Consider the following 13696-nt stretch of genomic DNA (forward strand, 5'->3'; position numbering starts at 1 on the left):
CTTCTGCTGACGAGATTCCAGGCTGATTTAGGTTCTGACGACCCTACCATCTTACCATCATCGTAAGCTAGGCACTTTAGGTGTATTTCTTGATTGCTGTTTCCGTCACACCCCTCGACCATATCCTCTACCAAGGTAACTTCAGTTGTCTTTATATTCCTGAAAAAAACCCTGCTGTTTTCTGTAACATGGAAACAAAACAACTTTTTGCTTTTTCCACTCATTAAACCTGTCTCTCTTCGTACCCTTTTTTTAAGATGTTAGCCCCCCCCCCCATTCCTTGGGCCACACTCCTCTGCCATTGAGCTGATAGCCTCTTGACCAGCTTCTGACTGAGGTCACGCAGTTCTATAGCCCTGTCAGGGCTCTACCCTGGCAGCTTTGTCTTTGCTGTCTATGTTTAACGTTTCTTTGTTTATCTTGTGTCTTAACACATGGCTTTGTCTTTGTTTATGTCTACCATGTGTTCCTGTGGTCCCACCTCCTTGTTTCCCTTGGTCACGCCCTCTTGTTTAGCCCTTGTCTTGTCCTCATTTCTTCTAATTGTGCTCACCTGGCCCTCATTACCTTTCTCCCTTTATATTGTGCTGTTTCTCCTTCAGTGTTGGCGGGTTCGTCTTGTGTCATAGAGACAGTGCTCCCTTGCTGCTCTATATTCCAGTCCTGCCTTGTAGTTTGGTGTATCCTTGCTGCAGTTTTGCTGCTTTTGTTCTTTATTTATACCTTTTAGCTTTCTTGCTAATATTTACTTAAAATATTATTTTTAGTAGTTCTTCTGTCTTGTTTCATTTGGATTTAATACTTTTACTTTTTATAGTTTAAATTCAGATATTCAATTTTACCTTTTTTGTTTTGCTTTTATTTTGTTTTGGTTTTTTTTGTATTTTATTTTTTCCTTTTTTACATATTACATGTTTCTCCCTGTGTTGTGCTGATTAGTGTCGTGTGGTCTTGAATGTTGTATGTTTGTGCTGTGTGTTCCCTCCAGTCCTGACCTCCCAGCCTGAGACTCCCTGCCTGTTGGTTCTCCTGGGCAGCTTGCCACCCAAGCCTGGTGCTGAGATTCTAACTCTGATTCTGGCCTGCTTTGCATCCCGTCACTCTGACTGCTAGCTCTGGCATTTTCTGCTCTGGCGTTCCCCTCAGTCTTCTGCCTGGTTTGGCCATATGTATGGTACTGTTCTCCAGATTGTCCATCTCTGGAGGCACAATTCTCTTTTAGCTGGATTGGAGCTCAAGATTGTTCACCCCTGTGCACCCCTGAACCTGTGTTAATAAATATTTGTCTGTCTTATTCACTCTGCATTTGGGTCCCTTCTTGCTAACCCTGCCATTACGAACCCGCCCAGCACTGAGGACCCAGCAGAATGAGTATAAAAATAATTCCTCCTGCAACTGCTCAAGGGAGGCTGGCACTTCAGCAGTGTGTGGCCTCGCTTCGCCAGCAGGGCCGAGAGGTGCGGTGTTTTGCCCAATTCTTCTGGACTATGGCCAGGGGCTTGGAGTACGATGATGCGGCTCTTAAGGATGCCTTCAATCTTTGCTTGGATGACCCCTTGCCACAGTGGGAGATTGAGCAACTGAGGATTTTAGACTTCTGGAATTTCTCCAACTATGTGCATCATCGCAAAGACTGGCAAATCCTTTCTCCACCAGAATCCTCCACCACTGACCATCCCACCGTCCCTTCCTCATTGAATCAAGATCTGCTCCTTTTGTCTCCCACACAAAAGCGCCGGCTGAGAAGGAAGAGAGCTGTCCGGAATGCTGTAGCCATCACTGAGTCAACCACAGTCACTGCAGAGGTAACCAAACTAAATCCGGTCTTCCCTGAGCTGGTTGAAAATGCTACAGTCATCCCACAGGCAATTGAGTTTGAAGCTGTCCTCGCAGAGATGTCTGAGTATGCGCTAGCCCTCAAGTCCGCTCCAATGTCGACTCCAAAGCTCATCCCAGAGCTACCTTGTAAACGGAGGAGGAGGAAGGTCAGTGATTTACTTTCTACTGAGGCAATTCCTGCAGCCCCGGAGGGCGTTTCTTCTGCCCCCAAGGGCGTTCCAGAATCAGTTACTGAGCCTATTTCTGCAGCCCCAGAGGGCGTTTCAACTGCCCCTGGGGGCGTTCCAGAGTCGGTTACTGAGGCAATTCCTGCAGCCCCTAAGGGCTTTTCAGTTGCCCCTGAGGGCGTTCCAGATTTGGCTACTGAGCCTATTCCTGAGGCCCAGGAGGGCATTACAGCTGCCCCCAAGGGCGTTCCAGAATCAGTTCCAGAGGTTATTCCTGCAGCCCCAGAGGGCATTTCAACTGCCCCTGGGGGCGTTCCAGAGTCAGCTACTGAGTCTATTCCTGCAGCCCCAGAGGGCGTTTCAACTGCCCCTGAGGGTGTTCCAGAGTCAGTTACTGAGCCTATTTCTGCAGCCCCAGAGGGCGTTTCAACTGCCCCTGAGGGTGTTCCAGAGTCAGTTACTGAGCCTATTTCTGCAGCCCCAGAGGGCGTTTCAACTGCCCCTGGGGGCGTTCCAGAGTCGGTTACTGAGGCAATTCCTGCAGCCCCTAAGGGCTTTTCAGTTGCCCCTGAGGGCGTTCCAGATTTGGCTACTGAGCCTATTCCTGAGGCCCAGGAGGGCATTACAGCTGCCCCCAAGGGCGTTCCAGAGTCAGCTACTGAATCTATTCTGTCAGCCCTGGAGGGTGTTTCAGCTGCCCTCGAGGGCGTTCCAGTGCCAGTCCTGAAGCAGTCAGAGTTCATCCCAGAGCTAGTCTGCAGCAACCAACCAGTTCTCTTACCAATGCTGAGTCAAGTCCCAGATCATCTTCTGACTCCAAGGAAGCATAGGTCAAGGAGAGCGGCCCAAGATGCTGCATCCGTCTCTGAGCAAGTTGAGCCCGGTCCACTCATTCTGGAACCAGTCGAACCTGATCCTGTCCTTCCAGAGCCAGTCAAGACTGGGCCTTTCATTCCAGAGATGGTCAAGTCCGCGGCAATCACTTTTAAGGTGGTCCAATATCCAGTGGTCCAAGATGTATGTAACCTGGTGGAACCACACCCTAAGCTACCCACTTCACCAGCTGTCTCATCCCTGGTGAAGGAGTCTGTGACTATCCAGGTAACTTTTCCTGAACCTCCAGTTAATCCTGTAATGCCCAAGAAGGCCAGTCATGTCATGTCCTCAGAGCCTGCTTTAACTTCAGTGTTATCTCCAGCCCTTGAGTTCTCTCCAGTATCGACTCCTGAATCCGCTCCATTTCAGGAGTCTGCAGAGTCCTCTCTGGTCCAGCAGTCCCCAGAATCCATTAAAGCAGCCCAGCAGGGCACGACAGAATCAAGCCTTGAGCCCTTTCCTGCAGTCCAGGAGGGCACGTCAGAACCTAGCCCCGTGTCTGTCCCTGTAGCCCAAGATGGCACGTCGGAGTCAAGCCTAGTGTTTATCCCTGCAGTCCAGGAGGGCACATCAGAGTCAAGCCCTGTTCCTGCAGAATCAAACCCTGAGCCTTTTCCTGCAGCCCAGGAGGGCACATCCGAGTCTAGCCCCATGTCTGCAGCCCAGGAGGGCATGCCAGAGTCAAGTCAAGTGGTTATCCCTGCAGCCCAAGAGGGCACGTCAGAGTCAAGCCTAGTGTTTATCCCTGCAGTCCAGGAGGGCACATCAGAGTCAAGCCCTGTTCCTGCAGAATCAAACCCCGAGCCTTTTCCTGCAGCCCAGGAGGGCACGTCCGAGTCTAGCCCCATGTCTGCAGCCCAGGAGGGCACGCCAGAGTCAAGTCAAGTGGTTATCCCTGCAGCCCAGGAGGGCACGTCAGAATCAAGCCCAGTGTCTGCCCCTGAAGCCCTGGAGAGTGCTTCAAAGTCAGTACCTAAGACTATTCTGGCATCCCCTGAGCCTGCGTCCCAAGGATTCACCCTCCCTGCCAGTGCAGTCATGGCTCCTGAGTTTGTCCCCAAGTCCTTCCCCAGTCGAGAGACCACTAGGGCTATTTTCAAGACTCCACCAGTAAAACAAACCCATGTCTCTAGTAGGACCACCAACAAGGCCCCCATCCCACCCTCCCTGTTACCTAGCCCCTATGAGTTCCCAAAGCCAGCACCTCCCTGGTCTGTCCCAAATTATTTCCCGGGGTCCCTTTCTTCCCTCCCAGTCCTGCCTCCTATGTTTCCTGGCCGCCCTGTAACTCCAAGTTTTAGTCCCAGCTCACCCCCCCAGTTGGTACCCCCTTTGTTTCCTGTTGTGTCACCACCTCCTTGGACTGGTTTGGACGCCAGGTGGCGTCCTTTGGGAGGGGGGTACTGTCAGGGCTCTACCCTGGCAGCTTTGTCTTTGCTGTCTATGTTTAACGTTTCTTTGTTTATCTTGTGTCTTAACACATGGCTTTGTCTTTGTTTATGTCTACCATGTGTTCCTGTGGTCCCACCTCCTTGTTTCCCTTGGTCACGCCCTCTTGTTTAGCCCTTGTCTTGTCCTCATTTCTTCTAATTGTGCTCACCTGGCCCTCATTACCTTTCTCCCTTTATATTGTGCTGTTTCTCCTTCAGTGTTGGCGGGTTCGTCTTGTGTCATAGAGACAGTGCTCCCTTGCTGCTCTATATTCCAGTCCTGCCTTGTAGTTTGGTGTATCCTTGCTGCAGTTTTGCTGCTTTTGTTCTTTATTTATACCTTTTAGCTTTCTTGCTAATATTTACTTAAAATATTATTTTTAGTAGTTCTTCTGTCTTGTTTCATTTGGATTTAATACTTTTACTTTTTATAGTTTAAATTCAGATATTCAATTTTACCTTTTTTGTTTTGCTTTTATTTTGTTTTGGTTTTTTTTGTATTTTATTTTTTCCTTTTTTACATATTACATGTTTCTCCCTGTGTTGTGCTGATTAGTGTCGTGTGGTCTTGAATGTTGTATGTTTGTGCTGTGTGTTCCCTCCAGTCCTGACCTCCCAGCCTGAGACTCCCTGCCTGTTGGTTCTCCTGGGCAGCTTGCCACCCAAGCCTGGTGCTGAGATTCTAACTCTGATTCTGGCCTGCTTTGCATCCCGTCACTCTGACTGCTAGCTCTGGCATTTTCTGCTCTGGCGTTCCCCTCAGTCTTCTGCCTGGTTTGGCCATATGTATGGTACTGTTCTCCAGATTGTCCATCTCTGGAGGCACAATTCTCTTTTAGCTGGATTGGAGCTCAAGATTGTTCACCCCTGTGCACCCCTGAACCTGTGTTAATAAATATTTGTCTGTCTTATTCACTCTGCATTTGGGTCCCTTCTTGCTAACCCTGCCAAGCCCCCTAGCTGCTAGCTAGGGTCTGACTTCATCCCGCTAAGAATTTCTTTCCTTCCGTCCTGAGCCCTGCCCCTAGGTCAAATTTCGAGTAGCTTAACCTTACAGGTAAGTCAAGTATGGGATCAAGTCATTGACAGCCACTAGACGTCATTGGGGCAGGTCCCTCACCCGCTTGGTGAGGAGAGCTGGTACTTAGTGCTCGCCTTTACCTTGGCCTGCACTCCCCCCAGCATGGCAGTGTGGGTATACCCGTTCCCCAAAGTGACCTCTACGTAACCTGAGACGTTTTTCGGAAGGCAGCCCTTCATCAAATCCGGAACTAATCGAGCCATTTGTGCCACCCCAGGGGAGAAAGCTATTATAATAATGTAAATTATGTGAAAAATATCAAACCACCATGCATGAGATCATGTTCTAGTGCACCCCCAAAGCAAAATAAAGACTTTGTAAAAGAGCATAACAGGACAACTTTAAAACAAAGGAAATGGTTTTTGATTTCCAGTGGAGACAAAATGTTGTTCTGCCTTTATCCATTAATGGTCAGGATATTGAAAATGTACATAGGTTCAAGTTACTTTGAAGTAATATTGCTTGTGGACTGCAGATGTTTGAAATAAGTGATATAAAGTAGTGTGGAAGTGTAATGCAGTTCAGACCTGCAGGAACTACTGTCAGCCGTGCAGTAACTGGATAATGAACATCAGGTTTATCAACCTATATCAGTGTAAAACCTGCCTGCTCCTGTTATAGCATTAAAACAGATTCATATCCTTGTTTAGCTTGCAGTTCAAACTTTATTGAGTTCATGAGAGGTAAGCAAGCATTAATGAATCATATTAAACATTTTTTTTCTAAATAAAAAAAGGTGAGTAAAGTGGTGAAATCTCCATTAATCAAACAATATACAAATATTAATAAATAGTCTGTCATACTTTGAACATGCCAGTTTAGGTTTCCTATTATTTTATCACCCTTTTTTGATATGTTTATTCTTGTCTAGTCGATATTATATTACAGTATTGAGTATTACAGTAGTGTTAATCCCGACTACTGATGTTCTGATGCTCCATCATCTCTGGTTCTTCAAAGGCAGGGTTCTCATATATGTGTTCTGTCTGGATCGCCGACTCGTGATAGTCACAGACTGATGGACGTCCAAGCGCTGCTGTCATAAAAACAAATCATTAACCATCATTGGACAGCAGATACACATTAGTCACGCACATCACTGATTAGGATTTTAGATCTGTTGTTGTTTTATTCATTTAGATTTTATGTTTCCTGCTTTCTCTACAGGGGAGACAAAAACTCATTTCAGAACCAGAAAGAGCTTCATTGCCAAGTGGATCTATCTGTGTATGTATGTATTTGTTTGACTGTTTGTTTGATAATGAAGCTACCAGTCCACACATTTTTTTGTTTAGACATTTATGTATTTATATATTGTGTTTCATTTATTTTTTCTCCAGTATATGACCTTTACTCCAATCTTTGTTCTGAGTATGATTGCTTTTCTTTATTTCTGAAAGTACTATTTTAATTTGTCTTATTTTATTGTTTTTTTGGTTTTATTTATTTATTTATTTTTACTAAATGTATTTGCTGTTTGGTAAATCACACAGTCCTTAGTATTAGGTACAGTAAGTTTCTGGTCTTTTTTTAACCTGCAAGTCTTGAAAGACTATTCACAGCAATGTGAGATTTTAATTACCAGTCAACAGGCATTACACTCTTAAAAATAAAGGTTCTTTATTGCCGTCAGTGGTTCTATGAAGAGCCTTAAACATCCACGGAACCTTTCAAATGCAGAAAGGGTTCTTTAGATTTTTAAATTGTTCTTTAAAATGTTTCTTTTAGGAACTGAAAAGTCCTTTGGGGAATCAAAAATGGTTCTTCTATGGCATCACTGCAAAAATGCCTTTTTTGGAACTTTTTTTTTTTAAGTGTAACATAAAACAGGCCAATGAAACACTATTATCTGTTGCCATTTATCTGAATGTGTGAAACATGTCAAATATGATGTTGACTTACTGTCTGTGGTTTGGCTGTTAGATGTTTTGAGCTGCTCTATTCTGATCACAGCTAAACTGAACGTGTCACCTGGTGATGATGATGATGATGAAGGTGGCTCATCGCGCTCCTCATCAATCTAAACACATACAGCAACAAACAGTAAATCCCACAGCGTCTGTGTCTAAATGCAGATGGCTCTGCTGGTTTTGGCAAACTCACCTTGCCTTTGAGGATGTGAAATTTACACATTGGGCAGGTGGGGTGGTCCAGGAGCCACGGCTCGATGCACTTCTTATGGTACAAATGTCTGGAAATCAGAAATGCATGGAAGCTCAAACATTACACTGATGCTGATGTTATGAAAGGTCTGTGATGTTGGAGTAAAATCATAAGTGGTCATACTGCACCTGCAGGGCAAAACGGTGACCTGTTCATTGAGTTTGAATGAGTCAGTGCACACGACACAGCTCATGTCCTCCGATTCAACCACCTACAAACACACAGACATGAACAAATACACAGTGACTGAACACACTCATTTCTGTCTGATTCAGCAAACAAGCACTGTACCGGGTCGCCCGTCCGCAGAGTCCACACTGCTAACTTTGCTATTGCCTTTTCATTCTCTCTCTTCATCTCCCTCTGCACACAAATAAATGAAGAGACAGAACGAGCATTAGAGAGACACCTGGAGGATACTGGACTCGACTGACTTCTGAGTGTCTGAACACTGTACCTGTTGAGCACGGAGTTTTCGGTTTCTGTGTATACGTTTGATGAACAGGAAGCCGAAGTAGAGCATCGTGACAGATGTTATCCCAATCAAGGTGAAGGACAGTGCATACGCCCAGGTATTGTTGTACCACATGCTGTAGGCATTGGCCATTAAAATTGACACGGACACATCTGAGCCATTCCTAACCCGGTTAGCCATTTCTGTGCCTAAAATATTGCCAACCATGATGGCAACTATGTCTCTGGCACCTGTAGAAATAAAACACTGCAATATTAACCTGTTTTTAAGATCAACAGCAAACATAGAACACTTTAATATCAGGTTCATGCATGTTGTTGGATTCTTTATGCATAGTGTACAAAAATCCCACTAAATTGCAGGGATTACAGTTTGGATATATAGTGCATATACAGTGTAGTTCTGTCATGACAACTCTCGGAAAAGTTTAGCATGGTAATGGATATGACAATGTTAATGCATTTGGTCTTGGTGGAAAAGATCTACGCTGCTGCTGCTGTTGGTTGTTGCTGTTGTTGATTATTGCTGCCGCTGCAAGCAAATACAGAATTTACTGCTGCCAAAGCATATGGTGATACAGTGCTGTGAGTATTTAAGACATGCTGCTGCTGCACAAATACATTAAAATAACCCATAACAGACCTATACAGGTGGAACTGGGGAAGGTGGAGGGTTTCAGAGGAACTGCGAAATGCCTAAGTGAATGCTACCAGCAATTTGAATAGCTGCAAGCTCATCGGTTGCATGCGCAACATGAACCAATCAGCTTGTGCCAAGTTGTATAACTCTGTAATATCATCAGTTACGTTAACAACCCGTCAGTCTGCGTCATCTTGAGTTTCATGGCAGAACTAGGTATTCATACAAGGAGTGAATAATAGTCATTAACAAGATGTACTTTCTATAGAGTTGGGATTAGGGTTTGGTTTGTGGTTTTTGCATGTAATTATGCACCATTTGACTCTAAAATAAAGTTTTACCCATAGTTCTTAATCACTATGACAAATTCCTGTCAGCTGGATTGCAGAGAGACCATGCTGATTATTTGTATATTTAATGGTGTGTTAAAGCACTGCAAACATTTTCAGTTTTATTTCATAGTTTAAAAACAGCTTTAAAACCACACAAACTAGCAATAAAAATATGTTCTAAAACATATTGAATGGTATTAGTCTTTAATAAACTAAATGACTTAATATGACATATGGGATATGTTGTTTTTGTTTTGCTTTAATCTCTGGTATTTTGACAATTAATGTTTAAAATAATGTTTGGAAATGTGAACTGATATTTCCTACACTAATAAAGTGACGACAAGTAATAGCAGGTTGAAGTGAGGCTATTCAGATACGTCAGCTAGTTACAAAACCACTAGTTATCCAAACATCTTTCTGTCAGATATCAAGCCAAATGTAAAGTCTGGAGAATCAGGTTTGGTAAAACACATCATTGAATAATGGCATTTTATAGTTGCAGGGAATAAAGTGGAACTCATGAACTCTTTGGGGAAAATGACATCTAAGTGAGTCATAAAAGTACATTCTGGCAGTCTTGGGTAAAATTCAACTCACATAAAAGTTTACAGTGCCGTATCTGTAGTGAACAAACAAAAGATCAACGTGAGTCATGGGAACATTCCAGCACCTAACTCAGATAACCTACATCAAGACCTGAACAACAAGCTGTAAACAGCTTGACTTATTTTTTCTTACTGTTTTGAAGTATATCTACATACACAAGTTATTCATTATTGTGATTCAGATCATGTAACAGCATATCCTAATTACTGAGGTCTGTTCGATCATGCTGTTTGATTTAATATAAAACAGACAGATAATTGGACTGTACTCTGACTGTATTTCATTTAATTGCCAGGCATACGGTTTATAAGCTACATTTTAGCTAATCTAGTGTTATGTGATGTGATATGATGCCACTGAAATGTAAAAAGCAGAAAGCAAATTTATTTTGGGGTTATTCAGGCAGAAATCAGGCAGAAATGCCTTTATATGGAGGTGATGCCCATGCAATCATGTAAAAGAAAAGCTTCATAACCCTGATCTCACTCAAAAACCTGGCCTCAAAAGCTGAAGCATGAATGTCTTGCTTGTCATTGTCAATGGTGCGTTCAGTAGTTCTTTAGCTAGCATTAGCACTGCTGTTCTTCATGTAATTTAAGTAATGATAACACAGTGCTGTTAGATGCTCCAGCTTTATGTAAATTACACAGATACTAGTGAATTGCAGGGAACATTTTAATCCACACACAAAGACTTTAGAATACTACTGTTTAAGGTCTTTTCCAATAATAAATTACTGTATCTGTACTTTTATCTGCATGTAATGTGTTTCATATTGTTGAGAAATGTTTAGGTTTAGGGTAGTGGTAAAAAAAAAAAAAAAGTATAAAAATACATGTGTGACCCTGGACCACAAAACCAGTCTTAAGTTGGGGGTATGTTTGTAGCAATAGCCAAAAATACATTATATGGGTCAAAATTATTGATTTTTCTTTTATGCCAAAAATCATTAGGAAATTAAGTAAAGATCATGTTCCATGAAGATTGTTTGTAAAATTTCTACTGTAAATGTATCAAAATGTAATTTTTGATTAGTAATATGCATTGTTATGAACCTAATTTGGACAACTTTAAAGGTGATTTTCTCAGGATTTTGATTTTTTTGCACCCTCAGATTCCAGATTTTCAAATAGATGTATCTCAGTCAAATATTGTCTTATCCTAACAAACCATACATCAATAGAAAGCTTATTTATTGAGCTTTCATATTATATATACATCTCAGTTTTGTAAAATTTAACCTTATGACTGGTTTTGTGGTCCAGGGTCACAAAACAAATTATAACCATATTTATTATCCAGTAAAGATAAGACACACATAAAGCAAGCAATAGCTTTAGTTAGGGTAACGGCATGTTTAATTTTTGACAGGAATGAAAATGAGGCTGTGACGGACTGAAATACAGTGCGTTCAGTGGATACTGTAGTTTAACAACATACTGTTCAGCTCACTAAACGTCCTTCCAAAACAAAACCCGTTTTGACATGAACTATGATCTTTACACAGTGCGGTAAATATGGCGTCTAACAATGAATTTTACAGTTCATTGATATAGCGACGTCTTTACGGGCTTAATATTCACACGCAAACTGCTTGACCATGCTTCAGTTTTGGGAGTGACATTGTCATATGGAACAATTCGTTATTGTACAATTTTTAATCCAATTAATAAAGCAGGCTAATAGCAGCATTGACATTAACAGTCCTTTTTTTTTTTTTAGATCACTCGCATTATGGCCAGTTTATAACATTTTTTTTTCTCTAATTTTGTATTTTGTTTTTTAACATCTTGACTGTCATAAAAAAGTTTGAGATAGCAACATGGACTCATCAAATTCTTTATGTTACCTCTAGGGGTTAGCCCGGGGTGGAGTCCCGACACCAGAGAAACACCAAATAAACAACATTTTATTTTGTTGAAACGGAAATATCTTTAGGGGCAGACCAGGCCAAAACAAAACACAAAACAAACGTCTTTTAACAGCTAGCTTACCTCGATCGATAATTAAAATAAAACAACATGGTCAACTTCCCTATCTCCCTGTATGTAAACGGAAACTCTTAAGGCATTTTACAAAATGTTTACTCTCATACCTGAATGGGCCATCAGTTCAGTGTTATTGCCTGTCCCATCTTGATTGTAAATGACCACAGCCGAGGCTCCTTCTCGCTGGGCGGCTCGTATCTTCTGTGAATAGGCACAGTTTCCCTTTTTGATCAGGGCGATCCATGGCTGGTCTTTGGCGGTGAAAGTAGTGTTCTTCGAGCATGCCAGAGGATCACTGTTTGGAAGCACTATATCCCCAGAAACAAACTGCAAGGGTGAGTGCACTCCAAACACGCCACACTCACATCGACTGCTCACTGTTTCATTAGATACTCTGTCAAAGTATTCGACTTCCACATAGGCAGTCCAGAAAATCGAGGAAGCGCTTAGTTGAAAGCAGATCTGGAAAACTAACACCGACAGCCAGATACATGAACGTCCGTGTCCATGTATAGCTCTAAGCCTCAGGTTCGCTTTCATTGCATCAGGTAAACACGCCAGCGTTTTGGCAATACTCTATGGCCATCAATAGTATTCAGACGCCTTCTTGACGGTAATATAAGACTTTTTTTGTTAGGTGAGGTGCTCTTATCACAGTGAACCTTGGACATTAGTTAAGATAACATTCATTTCGAAGGGCTGGGTTTAAGTACTTTCTCTTCAGGAAACTGCTGCTACTTTAAGCACTCTATAGGAACTCAGGGTTTGTTTTACCATTTTGAATTCTTACATCAGCTTAACTTCGTTTTTTGCACTCAGGTGATCTGAACCATGAAATGTAATTTATATATATTAAGGTTTGCTCTAAATAACCATTAGCCAAAACCATTGTTTCTCTCGGACTATTGATCCCACCTGCCCTTTACTCATTCACCTTCAGTCGGAACTACACTTACACAACGAGTTGGCCTTCCTCATTACTTACCGCCAGGGGCTGGAACCATCTCTATGGCTGCATCTCTTTCCCTATACAAAAAAGGGAACTGAGTGTTTCTTTCAACTATCTGGGTATCTCATTGCATGAAATCACTGTGGCATGAATCAATTTACCCCTTTTCCACCAGCAGGAACTGGGTGCTAGTTCAGAGCCAGTGCAATTGACGACAACTGGCGAGCCCTTTAAGACCCGGTTTGCTTTTCCATGGGCCTGAGAACCACCACAGAGCCAGGTCTTATGTCACTGAATACATCTCACCTTAACTAACCGAGGAAGAAGGGTCTTAACAAGCCAAACTATTGGTTATTTTCTAAAAAAAAAATAAAAATAAAATTTGAATACTTTCTAACCTCAAACGCTCCTCTTGTCTAGCTCTGTGTGAACTATGTGTATTCCGGTTCAAGACAGTTAGGGTATGTTGAACTCCCATCTCATTTTCTCCTCCAACTTCAAAATGGTCCTACATCGCTGCAGAAGTACTGACCCAGTGTTTACAAAGTGAACATACAAAGAAGGTCAAACACCCTTTACAAAAAAACCTAAAACAACAATGTAGGACGATTTTGAAGTTAGAGGAGAAAATGAGATGGGAGTTCGACATACCCTAACTGTACCCTCCCCTGTACTTTTGTTGGTTGTTAATGTTTTGTAATGGTTATTTCTTGCCCGGGTCTAAGTTCCTGTGTTGGATGTATTGTTTCTTCATGGATTTACCAATAAACTACTGCATTTAGATCCTATTTTACCTCATCGTCTCTCCGCATCGTTACAGAACAACCGACCGGAGGATGGATCTAGCAGGAGGTTTAATCAACCCCGTAAGTGTGCTCTGCTCCATTTTTCAGAATGGCCGTCCCATCGAGTGTTATGTGGAGGAATTCATTACATATAGTCACTTGGCACCCTGTGACGAGACCATGATGAAGGAATGCTTTTGGAGTGGACTTGACCCATATATCAGTTTTAACTTGCCCAATGAAGACCCCAGTTGGACCCTCGCACAGTATATAGACTTTGTTTTGCTGTTTTGTGAATCCTCTTTTTCTGTGGAGGAGGTTGAGAGGGAAAGTCACAAGATGGCCATCCTTCCAGAGCCTGTC

The 13696-nt window shown here is 42.6% G+C and overlaps 1 protein-coding gene across 2 annotated transcripts; it reads right to left on the minus strand.

Moving 5' to 3' along the window:
* Nucleotides 1-6035: 6035 nt before the first annotated feature.
* rnf128b (ring finger protein 128b) lies at nt 6036-12221 on the minus strand. 2 transcript variants are annotated; one of them, XM_073821003.1, is made up of 7 exons: nt 11707-12221; nt 8014-8261; nt 7848-7919; nt 7685-7767; nt 7497-7584; nt 7296-7413; nt 6036-6426 (listed from the first exon to the last, which is right to left on the minus strand). In XM_073821003.1, the coding sequence occupies exons 1-7, from the start codon at nt 12137-12139 to the stop codon at nt 6302-6304; spliced, it is 1167 nt and encodes a 388-aa protein (XP_073677104.1). In that variant the 5' UTR covers nt 12140-12221; the 3' UTR covers nt 6036-6301. The 2 variants fall into 2 exon arrangements, with proteins under 2 accessions (XP_073677104.1, XP_073677103.1); XM_073821002.1 differs by having other exon boundaries at nt 6036-6429; nt 11707-12220.
* Between the last annotated feature and the right edge of the window lie 1475 nt (nt 12222-13696).

Source organism: Garra rufa, chromosome 16 (assembly GCF_049309525.1).
Source record: "Garra rufa chromosome 16, GarRuf1.0, whole genome shotgun sequence".
In the NCBI taxonomy this organism is placed as follows: Eukaryota; Metazoa; Chordata; class Actinopteri; order Cypriniformes; family Cyprinidae; genus Garra; species Garra rufa.

What these genes read in the sequence shown, in the direction of transcription:
- rnf128b (XM_073821002.1), bottom strand. Translation starts at nt 12,139, where the DNA reads ATGAAAGCGAACCTGAGGCTTAGAGCTATACATGGACACGGACGTTCA. An exon ending in GAAAACTCCGTGCTCAACAG is followed by an intron (nt 7,920 to 8,013) that starts GTACAGTGTTCA and finishes ATTTGTGTGCAG; the next exon opens with AGGGAGATGAAGAGAGAGAA. An exon ending in CTCTGCGGACGGGCGACCCG is followed by an intron (nt 7,768 to 7,847) that starts GTACAGTGCTTG and finishes GTGTGTTTGTAG; the next exon opens with GTGGTTGAATCGGAGGACAT.